We start from the raw sequence: 19,002 nt of genomic DNA, 5'->3' as shown, positions 1-19,002 counted from the left end.
TTTGCCACACCCTCCCTCCACTATCCCCACATACTTCAACCAAACTAAATCACTTGCAGTTCTCCAAACAAGCCATTTTATCTTTCAACTCAGTTCCTTTCAACATGACCATTCTTCTATATTGATTGCCTTTCTACTCTTTCTCTTCACCTGGCTAATACCTGCTCATCCTTTAAGACTCAGTTCAAATCATTTAATATAAAGCATATCTTCTGAGCCTTCAAAATATAAGGAGGGTGAAGGAGAGGAAGAAAGTCATTTCTTGAAATCCGTTATCTCATTTAATCATCATATGAACCTAAGAAGTAGATTCTATAATCATCCCACATTTACAATTGGGAAAGCTGCAGCTTGAAGAGGTGAAGGAAACTTGCCCAAAGTGACACAACCAGCAAGAGATAGAACAGGGGTTCTAGGTGAGTACCAACTGACTCCAAAGTCTACACCCTTAACAACTACCCTAAACATCCAAGGCTGGCTTCTTCTCAGGGATTCCCATACTGTCCTATACACACTCCTGCTATAACACATTCCACGTGCATTCTTGTTTATTTGAATATTCTCCCTCCCCTGAGTATAATGCCCTAAAGGCAAGCACAGTGTCTTTTCACTGTTTCAGTCCCAATAATTAATATAGATTTTGGTAGATAGTAGACGAATGAATGAATGAATGAACGAAATGTATTCATGCTTTCAAAATTGGGCAGGCTCCAAGAGTACAGGAATAAATAAGAGAGACAGTGGTCCTGCTTCTCATAGAATTTGTAAACAAATGGGAGAAGCAGACAACCACACAAGTAATTTCACTAATGTGTGCTACATGTCCTAACAGGGTGCTTCAAGGTATGAAGAGGAGCTCCTGAAGGAGTTAAGATGAGACCTATCACAGAAGAATAAGTTAAAGAAAAGGCAGATCCAGGCAGGAGCAATGACATTCACAAAGAAACAGAGGTGAGAGAAAGAATAGACCGTCTGAAGAACTAATGAAAGGTCCAACTTCTGGAACATGGGCTTGGAGCAGAAAGTGAGGAGACGTGAGGCAGGAGAGGTGACAATGGTCAGACTGGTAAGGTCTTATCAGAGAACTGGGAAGTCATCTGAAAGTTTTGAAGCACTAGACTGATGGGAGATTAGATCCCCATTTTAGAAAAAAAGCCACCCTGGCTGCAGTATGGCAAGGTAAGAGGAGAGGAACTAATTCGGGAAGCTAAGCATCTAGTGTGGAAGATGGTGCTGTCCTCCAGATAACTGGTGATGGTTGCTAGGGCCAAAATGGTGACCATGGGTTTGAAGAAAAGAGGAAAGAATTGGAATACAGAGAAGTGGAATATAAACAAAAGAGACTGGGGCGCCTGGGTAACTCAGTCTGTTAAGCGTTTGCCTTTGGCTCAGATCAGGATCCTGGGGTCCTTGGATCAAGCCCCGCATCAGGCTCCCTTCTCTGTGGGAAGCCTGCTTCTCCCCCTCCCTCTGCCCCTACCCCCCCACTGGTGCTCTTTCTCACGCTCTCTCTCTCTCTCTCTCTCAAATAAATAAAATCCTTAAAAAAATAAATAAGCAAAAGAGACAAGTCACGTATGATTTACTGAAGCCACATAAAACAACAGAGAAAATCTAAATCTAGTAACCACTTGCAGAAAAAGTACCCTGAATTGTTTCTATTTTGTTTTCAGTATTCTCAGGAGAAGTTAAAATGATCCTAAAAGAAATAATTTACTAACCTGTTTGTAAGGAGTATCATTCAGGTAAATTTCAGTATCCCCAACTGAAATCAAAACACTTTTGGAACAAACAATATCGTTGTCAAAGCATTTCTTGTTCTGGGCAATGACAGATATATCTGAATCATCTGCACTCTGAAATGTCAAAAATAATGCATTAATACAAGTGTATATTATATGTAATTGTTGGTTATATTTTATTAACAAACCTTAAAGAAGACTAACAATGGATTGTATTGAAATTAAAATACAGCTTATCTCAAAAAAATTAAATAAAATACAGCTTATCTCTAAAATAAAAATTATTCTGATCTAATAATGTAAAAAAATTTATAAAAATATACCAAAATAGTTCAATATCTAAATATTTATCTTCACTATCTTCTGTTAAAATTTTGTTCTAACAAAACTTTTTTTTCTATTTTATTATTATAGCTCCAATTTATCAACCAATTTCTTTTCAACAAATACCCAAGGCATGTCACTTAGGGGAATTTTAAAAGAAATATTTTCATTTTAGGCAACATCTTTTGTTATATTTTTAAAAGCTTTCTGGCTAAACAATTACCTGCCTACAGGTTAAAATTGAAATAGATACAAAACTTTGGTAGTGTTAGTAAATACAATAATGCGTATCATTTGAGGGCTTCCTTTAAACATTACATATGATATTTAATTCTTAAGATAATTTTTAAATTATTATCTCCACTTGACAGATCAGGAAGTGAAGTTAAGTAGGATTAACTGGTTGTCCAATGTCACTTGGTTAAATAAGAGCAGAGACAGAGTTCAAAATCCTAATTTTTTTGTTGTTGTTGTTATGCTATCTGTAGAGAAATTAGGGAGGGTCTAGCAATGATTGAGGAGAAAAGTCAGTTGTAAGTTGAAGGGAGTTCTTTGTTTTGGAGAATATTATTTAGCTCCATATACTCTCAACTGGACTTCCTCACCTCCCACCTCACCTCTACCTTCCTTCAGCCATTCCCAGCTGCATCCACTAGGAACACATTCTCTAGAATCAGGGTTTCTTTTTTGGTATCAGTTTCCCGGGTGGGCTTCTGTGGCTCTACAGACCCTGAAAATTCATTGTCAAATGTTGTTTTTTGATGATTTGTATTTTTCTAAGAAGGAAGTCCATGGTTTTCATCAGATTTTAAAGTGGTCCTTATCCTTCCAAAAATTAAAAGCCACACTGCTCTAAGAGGGCTCTCGCTAACTTGTGAAAGGTGGGGATTTCACCAGAAAGAATGTGGCATTTCTCTTTGAACTCTCTGTCCAATTTTCAAAGGCCCACACACATTTCCTGAATTCTTTTCATTTTTAGATATATGGGTCAGTGTTTATTTTCAAAGTGAAAAAGTCCTTAAATATCTGCAAATCATACAGGTATAAATTCTCTATACTTAGGTTTTTCATATCACCAGCAATATGAACACTAGCTCAATATTTCTTTTGATTTGGCCAAATTCTTTCTGTCTTATAAGTAATTACTATAGCATAGTGCCAAGAGGATAGGTTTTCAATGAATGGTGTTGACAAAGTAATTAATGTGTCCTTCTGTGACCCACTTTTCCTTCCTTCCTTCCTTCATAGGAACTGAAAGCTTTTGCTTCTTAAACAATCCTTTTCCAAAGCATTGCCCAAATTTTGAAAAGGAGAATAATAAAGGTCGTTAAGATGAATATGGCATTGTACTACTCGAAAAAATTATGCCACATTTTCTGCCTTTATGAACAATTTTCAAAGAAGAAAAAAATATATAATTCAGGGTTTTGTTTTGTTCTTCCTCTGGAGAAAAGTTATTTAGATTAAGGGATGTGAAAAGCTGGCTGAAAGGCTTTCTATTGCATTACATTTCTATTGCTATTAATTAAAGTTCCTCAGTGTTAGATTAGTCTTTATATTAAACTCAGAAATGCCATGAAATATTCTATATTGTATAGTCTGCCCTGTAATATCATGTTATTGCTGACAGCAACTTGAAACAATATCAATTCCTAAGAGTCAAGTTTCTATAATTTTCATTTCTAATGTATTTCAAGTTAATATTAGGTTTGGAGATAATGCTACAGAGTTGCTAAGCAACATAATAAGTAATGATTATAAAGCTAGAGGGAAAATGTCAACATCAGTGTACCACATGGATTCCTCAAACCCTTTATTCTGAGGTACTGCAAACATTTATAGAAAATATTCTCCCAAGTGATTCCAAAACAAAATGTCAGCACCTCTCAAGGTGGAATATTATTTTACTCAAATGTCAGTCAATCTAAGCACCTGTCATAGCCCCTCTCCCTTTTAAGGTAAGTATCCCACACAAAGTTCCTGCTAATACAGTAGCCTCAGGAAGTCATGTTTCATGTCCCAAAGCTGTACATTCACCAATGGGCCAACAGAGTTCTATTCTATTTTTTTAAATGTGAAAGAGATTTACTGAGGAGACGTTTTGAATTATAAAGGGGCAAAGTAGGCAGAGTCTGACACCTGTGAGGGGGAAAGAGCAAAAAGGAAGACTGGGTAGGAAGAGTTTCTAACAGCAGCACAGTACCAAGAAAATTCTGGGGAGGCTAATGGGGACTCCTTGACCCAATGTCACCCATCAGGGGAGTGGACCAGCATACTCATTTTCTGCAGCCCCACCATACTCATTCATTGGCTGAGAACAGCTGAGGGGAAGTGTGGCTTCAGCAGGAACACAGTGGGGAATCCAATGGGGCAACAGCTGGAGTTCTCAGTCAACTCTGCTTCCCACAAGAGGAGATCTGAATGATGCATTTCCATTGCTGCTACATCAGTTTTTGGAAGTCGTCAGGTTTTTTCATTAATGTTTGGTGGATATAAAGACCATAAATATTTTCACGCCACCAAATTTTATCTCTATATTTGATAGCTGTCATGAAACATGTTATGAAGTTAATAATATGTGGCTTAAAAATCAATACAGTGTCCTTTTCATTTCCAATCTCCATATTGAGTAGGTTCTGGGCCTCTGGGTCCACCTTTTTCTTTGGTAACAGGATTAACATAATCTGGAAATTTTGTCAATGGTACTTTCTCTAAATTAGAATCTTCTAGTGCATCAAAATGACCTCTGGTAACTGTGGCTTCTTAAGAGATTGTTTGATGGGTTCAGATTTTTCTCCTTGAGAACTCATTTTCCTCACACAATGACACAGAAGGGGTGATCTTGCCACCCTTCCCACAGTGGCCGGGACACAGCCAAGCCACTGGACTAGCCCTGATATGGTGATGGTGCCAACTCAGGCCAACAGAGTTTAATGCAAGCATGAAAAGAAAGAACTCTAGCCTGTTAGGTTATCTCTCATGCTTGAACGAGAAAATGATGGGTTTTTTTTTTAAGTTTTTTTGTAGTAAGATTTGAGGGTGAATAGACAGAAAGAAGATAGAAGATAGAGGGGTGCTGAACAGATGAGAGCAAGCTTAAAATATAAGGAAGCAGAAACAATGAACTGATGCAAAGATAAAAGATACAGAAAAGAGAGTTATACAAGCAAGTCTGAGAAAGAAGAGAGTAGAGCAGTCACACAGAGATTGTCCCAGTTGCATGAATGACAACAGAGCATCCATGAACTCCTGCTGCCTGGGAGGCAAAACCATCCTTCAATTGTCACCTTTGTGAGGTGTACAGTCTTGTTCAAAGATTTCCTTGGGATGGTATTTCCCTTAGGGTTTTGCATGGACATTACCACAGGACCCCCTACTGTTGGTTCTCTGAAATAGCAGGCACTTAACCAGGATGCCATGAGAAGAAAATCACCCTGAGGTGTTTCATTACCAAGGAAATCTACCTGGAAATACACTGAAAAAGAAGTGGGTTATACTGGGGTGAAATACTCTGGTACCAATTCCTCCCTCTTCCATGAAACTTGCCTGCTTGCTCTTTCTCTAGTCAAAATTAGTTACATTCCCACAAGAGAGCTTTCATTTATCCCAGCCTGCTAGCTTCTTGTTTATTAATCACTCCTCCAAATATCAAACAATTGAGGGTGAAGCTATTGTCTTAATAATTGTACCCTTAACAGCTCCTAGCATAGAGTGTAAATTTAAATATGAAAGAAAGAAGGAAGGAAGGAAGGAAGGAAAGAAGGAAGGAAGGAAGGAAAGAAGAAAGAAAGAAAGAAAGAAAGAAAGAAAGAAAGAAAGAAAGAAAGAAAGAAAGAAAGAAAAAGAAAGAAAGAAAGAAAGAAAGAAAGAAGAGAAAAATAGAGAAAGATACAAAAATAATTACTGGAAAACCTATGCTATTATTGTGCTACTGAATGTTTTAGAAGTTTTTAAGTAGGTAAACTATTACAATGCAAAGTAAATATTGAACCTTAACATCTAAGATTAATAATGGAGATCGATCTTATGGATAAAATATCACAATCATCTTGCTTGAAATTTCCAACAAGGATACAATATTTAAGAGTTAGGTTACATGGATAAAGTAGAAAATTAATTAATTTTTTAAAATTTTTTATTATTATGTTAATCACCATACATTACATCATTAGTTTTTGATGTAGTGTTCCATGATTCATTGTTTGTGCATAACACCCAATGCTCCATGCAGAACGTACCCTCTTTAATACCCATCACCAGGCTAACCACTAATTTTTTGAAAAGACACTGACAGGGTCGCCTGGGTGGCTCAGTCAGTTAAGTATCCAACTCTTGATTTCGGCTCCGGTCATGATCTCAGGGTCATGAAATCAAGCCCTGAATGGGGCTCCATGAGGGGCATGGAGTCTGCTTAAGATTCTCTCTTCTCCTTCTGCCCCTCCCCCCAACCCCACTCGTACTCCCTCTCTCTCTAAAAAAAAAGGCACAGAATTAATTCCATAAACTCCAAGATTTTCATCTTCCTACTGAAATAGATTAAAAAATACATCAGAGCTGTCTATAAAGTTTTGTTCATATAATTTTTAAAATTAAATAAAATTAATATATATTTTTTAATAATTTTTTTAAAGATTTTATTTATTTGACAGAGACACAGCGAGAAAGGGAACACAAGCAGCGGGAGTGGGACTGGGAGAAGCAGGCTTCCCGCTGAACAGGGAGCCCAATGTGGGGCTCCATCCCAGGACCCTGGGACCATGACCTGAGCTGAAGGAAGACACCTAATGACTGAGCCACCCAGGCGCTCCAAAATTAATATATTTTTCACTTCCATTTTAGCTTTGGAAACATTAATGTCTCAGAATTGAAGAGAAATTTTCTTTATATTTTTATCATATAGTTTAATTTAATTATAAATGTTTCTGATTTTCCTGATATAAAAATGTTAGGAAACTATAAAAAACTGATGTGCATTGAAAATATCCATTGTAATATAGACAAGGTATATTATACTAACTATCAATAAAGGTCTAAGTTGTCGTCTTTCTGCCTCTGACCCCTTTGTCCCCAGCATGGTTGTCAGACAAACAATATAAATAAAAACTGCACCTAGAAGACAAAGCACACTAAGAATCTCATTTCAGGGAATAAAAATGATTGGCTTAGAGATGGTAAATACATGCAAATGATTACTATTTGGAGAAAATTTTAAATTGGCTGCTTATCTCCTGATTCTGTAACTTTAAGATCCTTTTAGAGTAGATTTCTTCTTTGGGACTAAACTGGAAATAAAGATTGGAGACAACCAGACTTTGCTGAACCAAAAGTCAGTCAAAAACATCAAAAGATCTTTTTTTTTTTAAGATTTTTTTTATTTATTTATTTGAGAGAGAGAATGAGATAGAGAGAGAGAGCATGAGAGGGGGGAAGGTCAGAAGGAGAAGCAGACTCCCTGCTGAGCAGGGAGCCCGATGCGGAATTCGATCCCGGGACTTCAGGATCATGACCTGAGCCGAAGGCAGTCGCTTAACCAACTGAGCCACCCAGGCGCCTTCAAAAGATCTTTTTAATAAGGAATAACTTTTCCAGTCACTGTTAGGATGGCCAGAGGAAGGGAAAGTAAGTGAAAGAGTATTTATCATTTTTAAAAGAAATATATATCAACTCTGTAATGTTTTTAGGATCTCAGTTTGTTCCTTAATTAGAGTTTTGCAGAGGAAACAGACATGGTAATATGGAACCTATGAGCCCTAATGTCTTAAGAAACTCTTGAAGAAAGGAGCCATCAGAAGATATTGAGGAGGGATCAGAGACAAGGGACCAGCAGAGGCAGTAGAATTACAAAGCACAAGTTACATCCAAGGGAAAAAGAAGATAAACTTTTAAAAGTTTAATTAGATTTTGCATTCAGGTCATCACTGACTTTTGCAGTTGAAATTTTATGAGTTTTGTGATTAGGTGATTAATAACTAACCCTCCACCACACACCACTCTCAGGTTCAGAGGCAAGGCCCATCTCTGTTTTTGCTGGTCATCATACTTGCACTCCTCAGTGTAGGGCCCGACCCATAGAAGGCACACCAGAAACATTAATGGGACAAATGATGGACAGTGATGAAATTAGAAGCCTTTCTTTCTCATCTCTTTTCACTGTTAAACAAGTCTTACCTCTGGATATACAATTATACCTTTGTCTTAAATTTGCTTCAACCCACTTAAAAAACAATATGTTATATATTCCATATGCTATTCACAGTAAAGAGTAAACAGCCTCCAAAATGAATAAAATATCAGAGAACCTGAATTTTTAAAGTTTGACCAGCTTCAACAAACATATGGTAAGTACTTACTTTGTACTTAAAACTAGATTACATTGAAAACTCTACAATCCAGAGATTAAAAAAAAAAAAAAAAAAAGAACTTTCATATCTCTTTAAAGGTGAAGGTCAAGTTACTTATAAAATAAAGTTGAGTAAGTATTAATTTTTAGAAGTCCAATTGGCAAATGGAGAGACATATTTATGGATGAGGTTACTAGACCACCAGAAGGCCCAAAGAAATAAATGTCACCAGTGTTACAAATAACAAAAATAAAACCTAGAATCTGTAATCAAGGCAGGAGGAAAGAGAGCTGTTTGACAAGGAAGAAAGAATTAAATCTGTACTTCACAGAAATTATTCCTGTCCCTGAAAAAGTAGCAAGTAAATGAATGGGCTGGTAGCAATTCTATCCTTCTCAAAGGAAATGCTGATTCTTTCCCCAAAAGAGAAGGCTCTGCCCTGTGAAGGCTAGGCATGTGGAGTAAGCAAAGAAACCAAAACTAAAACCAAACCAAACCAAACAAAAAAATTACTGAAGAAAAATTGAAGCAGGTAAAAAAAAACCCAAGCATTGAGAAATTTACTAGCCGGCATGAAAAGATTTCAAAACCATGAAAATTAGGTTGCATTGTTAATCACTAATTCATCTTTGATATGAAATAATTACCTGCACCATGATCAAATAACATATTTCTTGGCTTATCAAGTATATGTTGATCAAACTATCCTAATTATTTTGTGGCCTGGTACTGGTTTTACTAATTTTCATAAAAATGTCCATTATAATATAGTAAATAATTCTCCAGTATAATTCTAATTAATTATTAATAGTAGTTTTTCTTCTCTTTAATTACCAAATTGAAATCCCTGAAAGTTACATTCTGAAGTCTATCTTTTGTAAACACTTTCTTTTTTAAAGAACATTGTTAAAGTACAAAAAGGAAGAATACTTCTGCTTTGACAGAAAGAAAAAAGACACATACAATTCTAGAAATTGAAAATTTAGACTTTTAATATTCTTCATATCTTAATCTTACTACATGAACCCTAATGACAGATCTTAATCCAGATATTAAATTAAGGATCTAAATTTCATTGCTTACTAAAAGATTGGAAGAGTATTTCCTGTGACACGTCTTCTCATACACAGACAGGCATATCTTATTAAAATTTGGAATTGAACATGAGATATTGTCTTTTAACAGAAGGATATAGTAGCAAGTTAAAGTGACGATAGGAGTCAGTTTTTAAAAGTCTAAAAGCCAGGGTGCCTGGGTGGCTCAGTTGGTTAAGCGACTGCCTTCGGCTCAGGTCATGATCCTGGAGTCCCTGGATCGAGTCCCGCATCGGGCTCCCTGCTTGGCAGGGAGCCTGCTTCTCCCTCTGACCTTCCCCCCCTCTCATGTGCTCTCTCTCTCTCATTCTGTCTTAAATAAATAAAATCTTTAAAAAAAAAAAAAAAGTCTAAAAGCCAAACTTTAATGGCTTTTGCCTGCTAAATGGAATGATACTGTTATAGTGAAGCACCAATAAATAAAGAAATAAATAATTTTTAGAAAGGCTGCTATAATCATTCAGCATCAAACACAAGCACATACTTTCATTTTACCAAGAATCAGAGATGAGACAAATATTCTACTTGAAATGCTTTCTGCACAATCATTGTTTTAAAATAGACTGTAAACACTATGATTTCTCCACTGTGAAGAAAATGAGGGGTTAAGGAAAAGCCAGGCAGAGCACACAGCTCAAGTAAGGAGTTGGTAAGATTTCACCAAATGCTCAGCATTTTGCAAAATGACATGGGGAGGGGAAAAAGAAATGTAAGGCATGATCCCAATCTTCTCAACTTCAGAATTTTCTTGGACAAATTTGGATTTATTCTTTAAGAAACTTAAAATTGTTCATAATGGAGGCTGAGAATAGTACCAAATGGGAAATTCAATGGTTTAAAACATAAGCAGGAATTGTTTAAGTTTGGAACACAATGGATTTTACCATTTGTTTTTTATTTACTAGAACTAATACAAAATAGGAATGTGTCTACTTTGTTGATATATGCTTAAAAGAACAGAATCACACACATACCTCTAATAACATAAAAGCATTACCCAGAAATAAGACATGCATTCAAGATAATCACAGGTTACCTTGCTGGAAGAAAAGATGTTATTTTGTTCACTCTCGTACAACTTTTTTCTGAAGCTTACATTTTACATTTAGAAATTTAATTCTGGGATCAGTGATGTCTAAATAAAATTTAGGAATAAAGTAAACCCAAACGCATTAAACATATGAGAAATTTTAAGGATTTTATCAGGTATACTAAGCCCAGGGTTTACTATAGTATATCATCAAGATAACATGTCTAGAATTAAGAATAATGTCTCTTTATTGCTTATAACCATAAACAATACGTATCGTCCAACGCATGGTTTAATGTCTTATATTTGTATTCACCAAACTAAGCTCATAAAAATAAAAATGGTTGGCATTTATTGAACACTTACTATATATCAAGCACTATCTAAGAGCTTTATATATTTTTACCTTATTTAATCCCAAAGACTACCCCCAGAGACAGGTATAATTATTATCCCCATTTTACAAATGAGAAAACAGAAGCATAGAAAATTTAAGAATTAGCTCATCACCTATAAATGATAAAACTTAAGAATGAGTCAATGAAATGTTTAAAATTGCTATCACTTTTGTAGGTTTTATTAATGATGTGTGGATTTATATGTCATGTATCAGCATACTTGTTTTTTACATTAAGTCTTTACACAAGTGCAAATAAAAGTATCTAATCGTGACATACCTTTATCAAAAATACCTGGCAATCACTGACATAGTCATATTCCAGTCCATCAAAAGAATGATAATGCCGGTCCCCATATATTGTACACACAGCCGGGCATGGATAGTAGGTGCAATTGAACATCCCTCGCCGACAAACACTAGCCAAAAATAACACCAGTTATCTCTCTGAGACATTTGGCTCTAATTAGTGTTTTGCATGCGGTAAAAACATTGTAAGGTTTGTATTCAAGAACATTCACTGAGCCAAGAGCCCTTAGTCATATTGCCAATTGGTTCTATAATATTTATTACACTGACAAGTTAGGCCTATATTTATCACTTTGCTTAAATATATTACCAGATACCACAACCAAGCCTAGAAAATAGTGCTAGGATCACCTGAAAACAGATGACAGAATAAAAAATTGAATATAACCCTGATGGGAGCAAAAAACTGTCTCCTATATTTGGATCAGTTTACATATACTAGATGTGACATTTTTCATGAGCTTAGAATTTTTTTTCCACATTTTAAAGAAATTATATTTCAATTTTGTTTTATGGCATTGTTTTGGCTTATTTCCAAACAGAAGACCTTGTATTAAATGTGATCTTCTCTTTGGAGCATTTATTAATTTCTTATAAACTTGAGATATTTTTTTCTTATTAAATTTTCAAGTTTTTACATTTCACAGTTTTGTTTTGTTTTTTTTCTGGGCTAAACAAATATGCCCCAAAATAATGGTATGATTCCCCTGTAGGTAATAGCTCTCCACCAACTCCTGAATGCCTTGAAAATCTTATTTACTCAGACTTGATTTGTTTTTTTTTGCTGAAGTCAGTCACATTAAGTAACTACAAGATGATCGAAACTAATACAATTGCTTAGGAAAACTTGTGTGAAATAAATGGATCTCATTACCAGGTATAACATGGTGTAGCAATCACTTCTCCCGAGAGGTACTCCCAATCTTTCCAAATACACGGACAGCTTTCGGGAACATAACACTTTCCTTTGTGCTCGGCCATTCTTCCAAATGAAAAAGTAAATGCTATTTAGTTTCAGTTTTTTAAGAATCAGTAATCTTGTCATAGTCAACGCCGCCTATATTTACGACAGCCACCACAGGCATGTTCTCTCGGACCTGTGGAGGGGTGGACCTAATCTTTGGCTCCCTCTTTTTCACACTGTACCTTGCCTATCACAGGAGTAAATAAAATGCCAGGCAAGGGATCAGACGCAATATTTTAACCTTTTTGGTATCGCTTAGCACAATAAAAGAGAAACAGAAGCTTAAATTTCTGGGTACAGTGAGCTATTCTGAAAACAACATTTAAAGAATAAGTGAGGCCCCCTTTTTTCAATATTTGCTACTTACAAGAAATAAATCTGTGGGGCCTAACAATTTTTCAATAAAAGAGTAAATTATGAAATAGATAATATTTTCTGTTGTGGAACAGAGAGAATAATCAAAAGCTCCTTATGTACGGGCTTAAATTTAAAATCCTGAGAATTTAGTTAAGATGTGTTTTGAATAAAAAGCCATTATATCAAGTGTTTCACATTCTTTATTATTATTAACATTTTTTAAATGTTAGTGTCCTTTGACATGTTATATCCTTCTTGAAAGATTATCCCATAAAAAAGTATCTTAAGGGGCGCCTGGGTGGCTCAGCCAGTTAAGCATCTGCCTTCGGCTCAGTTCATGATCCTGGAGTCACAGGATCGAGTCCCGAGTCAGCCTCCCTGCTCAGCGGGGAGTCTGCTTCTCCCTCTGCCCTTCACCCTGCTCTCTCTCTCTCTCTCAAATAAACAAATAAAATATTTTTTAAAAAGTATCTTAAAATATCTATGAATATAAAAATTAAATACCATAATTTCAAAGGAGAATTACCTTTAGTATATTTTCAAAATATTTTGATATGAAGATTAAATAAATACATATGATATATGATACATATTCCAACATCCTTGATATAAATATATACATAAATATTTCAATATGCTTAAAATCTTTTCTCAAGAATTTATTTCATGGGGCGCCTGGGTGGCTCAGTCGTTAAGCGTCTGCCTTCGGCTCAGGTCTTGATCCCAGCATCCTGGGATCGAGCCCTGCATCGGGCTCCCTGCTCCACGGGAAGCCTGCTTCTCCCTCTCCCACTCCTCCTGCTTGTGTTCCTGCTCTCTCTCTCTCTCTGTCAAATAAATAAATAAAATCTTTAAAAAAAAAAAAGAATTTATTTCATAAACAATAAAATGCTACTAATAAATAAAATTTAAATTATAATAATATAACTAATATAATAATTTAAAATAATGATAAAATAAACACAGGTAGCTACTAAAAATAGCCAAAATATATGAAGTTTTTTTCTGAATTTGCTTTAAAATGTTATAATTCAATGCTATGAAAATTAACATAGAAGTCAGGAATCCTGGATTCTTGCCTCTTCTCTCGAATAGAAATGATCCCATATGTTTCCTTCTCTGCTTTCCCGCTCACAGCTCCTCTAGCATAGCACTGTAATTTCTTATTTAATGTACATGTTGTCCATTAGACCTCAAGCTCCACTCAGGAAGACCAAGAATATCTTGATCCTTGTGCCCCAATGTGTCTGCATATAACAGACACTCAATTGTTGAGTAAAGGTGACCAAATGAACCTATCTATATAAACACTGCATTATCTCATTTAGATTTCTTCCTTTTCAGACAACAGAGTCTTAGAGTCTCAGCTCACCCCTCCCAAACTTCTCTCCACTTTCCCTGGGCATCGTCATTTCTCCTCTGCATCTTCATCTCTCCCCTGCCTGGAAAACCCTTCTCTTCCCCAGCTCTGCCTGAAAAACTTCTCACCATTTAAGGCTCAATTTAATGCAATCTTTTATGTTCCACACTCCCTACACATAGAAATGTGTAAAAACCTTTACTGGAGGATTCATCACAATGAACTGCAAGTACTTCATTAAATGTCTCACAGAGAAAATAAAAACAACAGCAAAAACTAATTCTTTTGAGTGTTTCCTATGGCCCAGCCACTATTCTAAGCACTTTAAATACAGCACTAACTCACCTAATCCTAGTGACAATCCCATAAGAAGATTCTGTTGTTATCTTATAAATGTATTTTAGTAGTGCCCCCCATCCTGTAGCTTAACACAGTGGCCCAAACATTAGCACCATGTAACTGGTGCACGGCACATACCTGACCCCCATGAAATAGACATTTGTGGATACATTTTAAAAAGAGGAAGCTGAGATTCCAAGTGGTTAAGTCACTTGCCCTGAGGTACTTCAGCTAATAAGAAGAGCCAATATTTGAACCATTTCTATATGACTCTTTTCACTATATTACTTTCCACTTCTTTAATCCATAGCGATTCCTTTTTTAAAAAAGATTTATTTATTTGAGGAGGGGGAGGGGCAGAGGGAGAGGGAGAGAAACTCAAGCAGAATCCCCACTGAGCTCGAGCCCAGAGAGGGGCTCAATCCCACACCCTTGAGATCATGACCTAAGCCAAAACCAAGAGTTTGACACTCAACCAAATGAGCCACCCAGGCACTCCAACAGTGATTTCTAAACTGAGGAATGAGGATCTTTCATACTCGATGAACTACTGTCACTCTGAGGAGCCCCATAAAACAGGTAATACTAGGCTTATTGTCCTAAAATACGCCAGCCAAGGTCATATGGAAGACAATCCAAATCATATTACCATGAACAACTTTATAACAGAAAGTTCTCCATAATAAAATTATTTCCAAATCAGTCAGAGGCCTCTTAGTTAATTCCAACTATATTTACTTCAATACAATACGAGAAGGTGGGAGAAAATTTCTTTAGTTTTTGTAATGAAATTAGACCAGAAAATAAATAAATCATTGTTGAACTAAAAGTCAAAGGTGACAGCAACTAGATATTCTTAAAAAAAAAAAAAAAATAGCATCAACTGCAAGCCTATGAAACAAAATTAGGAAGCAGCTTTATCTAGTCAGCTATGAGCCCTTGAGTCATCATTAAAATAAATCAAGCAACGTTATACGCTTCAATTATTTTACCATAATAAACGTTATATTTCCCTTGTCCTTTTTACTAAAATGTCTTCCTCACTCATCTGCTCTAGGGCCTGATTTCTACCTACCTTTATTCTCCCACTCATGGGCCCTTGTTCTTTCAACCTCCTCCCTTTCTAAAGAGATTGGTAGAGTTCCAAGTCATCTGGCTCTTCTGCCTGTTCCAGATGGGGACCATTTAGACAAATGCCAACTCTCCTAAGAAACAGACTACAAAACCTCTCTCTTCTTTACTCATGGCTTAGATGACCTGAGCCCAGGAATCCCCCTGTGTGAATATGTTCACCAAGGAAGAATGGGTGACCTGTTTGCCTCAGGTGGCCTCTCGCTGTGTACTGCCTCCATTCATTACCAGAAAAGAGAGGGCAGTGAGGCCAGAGGTAATGTGCCTGCAGGGAAGCGAATAGCCAGCAGATTCTGTATTTAACTTTCCCATGTACGAGGCATTCCTGCTAATAAAGGAAATTTACAAAAATAGGAGTAGATTATTCTGCCATAAGATAGTGATTCATATTTATTGAGTACACACACACACACACACACACACACACCCCATATCTCACAAACCTAACAGGCTTAAAAGAAACTTGCAGAAAAATCACTCAGCTAACATCAGCAGAGCTGGGATTTGAACTCTGGTGTGTTTGAAGCCAGAGTTCCCACTGTTACCCACTGTTACCCACTGCCCTATGTAGCCGCAACACACCATTTTTTGTAACATCCATTAAGTAAAGCAGTTGGCGGGATGCCTGGGTGGCTCAGTTGGTTAAACATCTGGCTCTCGGTCTCAGCTCAGGTCGTGATCTCGGGGTTGTGGGATCGAGCCCCGCATCAGGCTCCATGCTCAGCCTAGAGTCTGCTTGAGATTCTGTCTGTCCCTCTCCCTCTACCCCTCCTCCCACTCATGCTAAATAAATAAATAAATAAAATCTTAAAAAAGTAAAAATAAAAAAATACAGCAGTTGGCATCACTACAACTTAACCTCAACAACAGTAACAACACAACAGAATATACCAAAGATATGCACTGGAAGTGTTTTAAGTGGATACTGGCTCACTGTCACTTGCCCAAAATTGCAGTTAAACCAGGAGATAAATGCCAAGTCCATCCTGAAATGAGTTCTCTCTTCAATTCATTGTACTACTTTAATAATATTGTGTGTATAACATGTGTGACATATTTAATCATGTGTTATACGTCATATGCCATATTTCAAATATGACATGGGATATGTTACATGAATATAGCAAAATAATTACAACAGTCTTCCAGTTACCAACTCAAAGTTAACCACAGTCAGAACAATTTTAACTATTTCTGTAAATAATGTTTTTAAGAGCTCTTGCATTCTGTCATTTTCTATCAAATCCTGAATATTTAAGAAAACAAAAAACAAAAAAACAAGAGACTTACCCTGCAGCACAAACACAGCCACTTATACAGGGCGAGGATGGGGCACAAGTGAAGTTCATGGCCAGGTTTGCACATGTAGTCTCACAATTTACACCACCAGCTGGTAATTCAGGGTCAGGAAATCTGCAGTCAAAATACACTTTTCCTTCGGGACAGGCATGAACTTCAGGGAAAAGGCACAGATAAAATACCCTTAACTTAGTATTTGTTCCATAAACAGATAATCATCGTGACAGGCGTTTGTCATCAAAGCAGAATTCGGCCTAGAATATCTTACCAGTTATTACTAGCTGATGCTCTGAGTCTGCAATGTTTGGCTGAGGAATGTACAAACCTTCTCCCAGAAGATTTTCTGTTGTCTCCTACATTTCAAAAACCTATTTGGAGTTGGAAAACCTTACCTGCCCTCCACAAAGCATAACTAAACAACTATTATATAATTTTCTGAGGTCAAGAAACAGGGTATTTTGATTAATCCAAACATACACTTTCAATTTCTTGAGGGCTGGTAAGATAGCATACTTACACTCTTACAAAGCCATGTGTTGACAATGAACACATGATAGGTTCGGATCTTCACCTCTGAGTCATTATTTACATCAGTCCTCACTAGAGTGTAGAAGTGCAAAAGCAGACATAATTATAGGCAGGGGCTCCATAGTCTTCCAGAAAGCTCTGGGCTCAGAGGGATTAAATAAATTCCCTTCTTGGGGTCAATGGGATCAAATCTTGGGGATTCCCCTGTGAGAAATCTGGCCACCTGGATTTTCCCCTCTTTAACTCGAAGCCACCCTGAAGCAAATAGGGCAGGGCAAGGATGGTCCCCTTGCTACTGAATATGTGTGTGGTCCATGAATACAGCCTGTAAAGAAGCCTAGATAGTTCTTAGATAAAGCAAATCCAGGGCATATAAATCAAAGTGAATTTATAATAATATATACAAGACCATGCAAATAAATAACAAAGCAATAGCTCCGTTTTATCAGCCTACACTCTTTCTGTCCATTAAAATCAATGAAAGCGTGTTGTTTGTTATTTGTCTAGAATTTCTGCACCGTGACTAAAAACGAGGCTTTTATATGATGAAAATAAATCATATGTAGGGTACTCTAATATATAGGACTTTTAGGAATGATATGCAAGTGTAAAATAACATTCTAAAGAGAGATGGCAGTAGATGTCATCTTGCAAGCCATGTTTAATTGATGGCTGCTGGTCCTAGAGTCCAAGAACCAGTAGCAGTGGCAGCAGAAATGTAGAATCTCGGGCAACACCCTTGACCTGCTGGATCAGAATTAATGTTTTACCAAGGCCCCCAGGTGATTGCATACACATTAAATCTGAGAAGTCCTGGTCTAGAGTAGTTTCCCAGCTGCTGGTCCACAAGCTGGTTTCAACAGATGCCTGGATACATGAGCCTAAGGTGCACCTGAGGTCGTTCTGGGGTGGGCAGCATGTAGGCAGCATCCCTGGGTTGATCAGCACTGCCCCTCAGCAGCCTTGTCAGTTCACCCAGGATGTCCTACAAATATTATAATTACCAATGTGAAAAAACTAAGGAAGCACTGGAGCACCATGTTGAGGAACATTCCCCAGGCTATATTCATGCACCTTGGCAAGGAGGGCTGTGATGGATTTATGACTTCCAGAAAAATGGGAACACTATTAGAGCTGCGTTCTCTTTAAGGAAAACATCTATCTTGATCTTACCAGTAGAGGGCGTTGCTGGTTCATCACATTTCACGGTCCCGTTCGAACACTGGCTAGTAGAGGTAAACAAATAGTTAATTTAGAAGCCACACCTGTTTTTTTCTGTATTTCAAAAACAATCTATTGTGCAATAATTGATTGGGTACATATACAAATGTTATTTTTTGCCACATAATTTTTTACAAATAAGTTATTGGCTTACGTCCAGTTTGAAAAGAGCTATTTCAGTTCAATTTAATCAAACAACTATGTGTGGGACACTGCAATAGGCATAGGGGATACAAAACCCAAAATTCATAGCCTTCACCCACGTGCTTATACTAGTAAGAAAGGAAGACATACAAATAAATAATTTATGCAGTGTGACATATGCAACAGAGAAATATGTTTAAGATATAAAAGTAAGGCACAGAAAATTGTCTTAAAATCTCTTGGCAACTGACATCAACACACTCAAAGAAGGTAAAGTCTGGACAGTCTTAAAGAATGGATGGAGGTGATGAAATGGATAAAGCAGGAAGGCTGTAACACTCAGGGGAGATGTGGTACAAAGCAGTTTCTGTGTGACAAAGTACAGTGCAAGAAGTGACAGGAGATGCGGATGGCAAAAAGGC

At 36.8% G+C, this 19,002-nt stretch overlaps 1 protein-coding gene across 2 annotated transcripts in view; it reads right to left on the bottom strand.

Moving 5' to 3' along the window:
- OTOGL (otogelin like) overlaps positions 1-19,002 on the bottom strand; it is a 126,456-nt gene that overhangs the window by 59,864 nt on the left and 47,590 nt on the right. Inside the window, exons 22-26 of one of the 2 annotated variants that reach the window (XM_078074123.1) lie at positions 18,389-18,441; positions 16,679-16,841; positions 12,112-12,219; positions 11,209-11,347; positions 1,722-1,856 (exon numbers count right to left, since the gene is read on the bottom strand). In XM_078074123.1, the coding sequence (XP_077930249.1) occupies positions 1,722-1,856; positions 11,209-11,347; positions 12,112-12,219; positions 16,679-16,841; positions 18,389-18,441 (598 nt within the window). The remainder of the gene's footprint in view (positions 1-1,721; positions 1,857-11,208; positions 11,348-12,111; positions 12,220-16,678; positions 16,842-18,388; positions 18,442-19,002) is intronic. The other variant, XM_078074124.1, reaches the window with a different exon arrangement.

The sequence above is a fragment of the Halichoerus grypus genome, chromosome 6 (genome assembly GCF_964656455.1).
Source record: "Halichoerus grypus chromosome 6, mHalGry1.hap1.1, whole genome shotgun sequence".
NCBI classification, from domain to species: domain Eukaryota; kingdom Metazoa; phylum Chordata; class Mammalia; order Carnivora; family Phocidae; genus Halichoerus; species Halichoerus grypus.
Note: the sequence above shows the minus strand (reverse complement) of the source record. Positions and strands in the feature narration are given on the sequence as shown.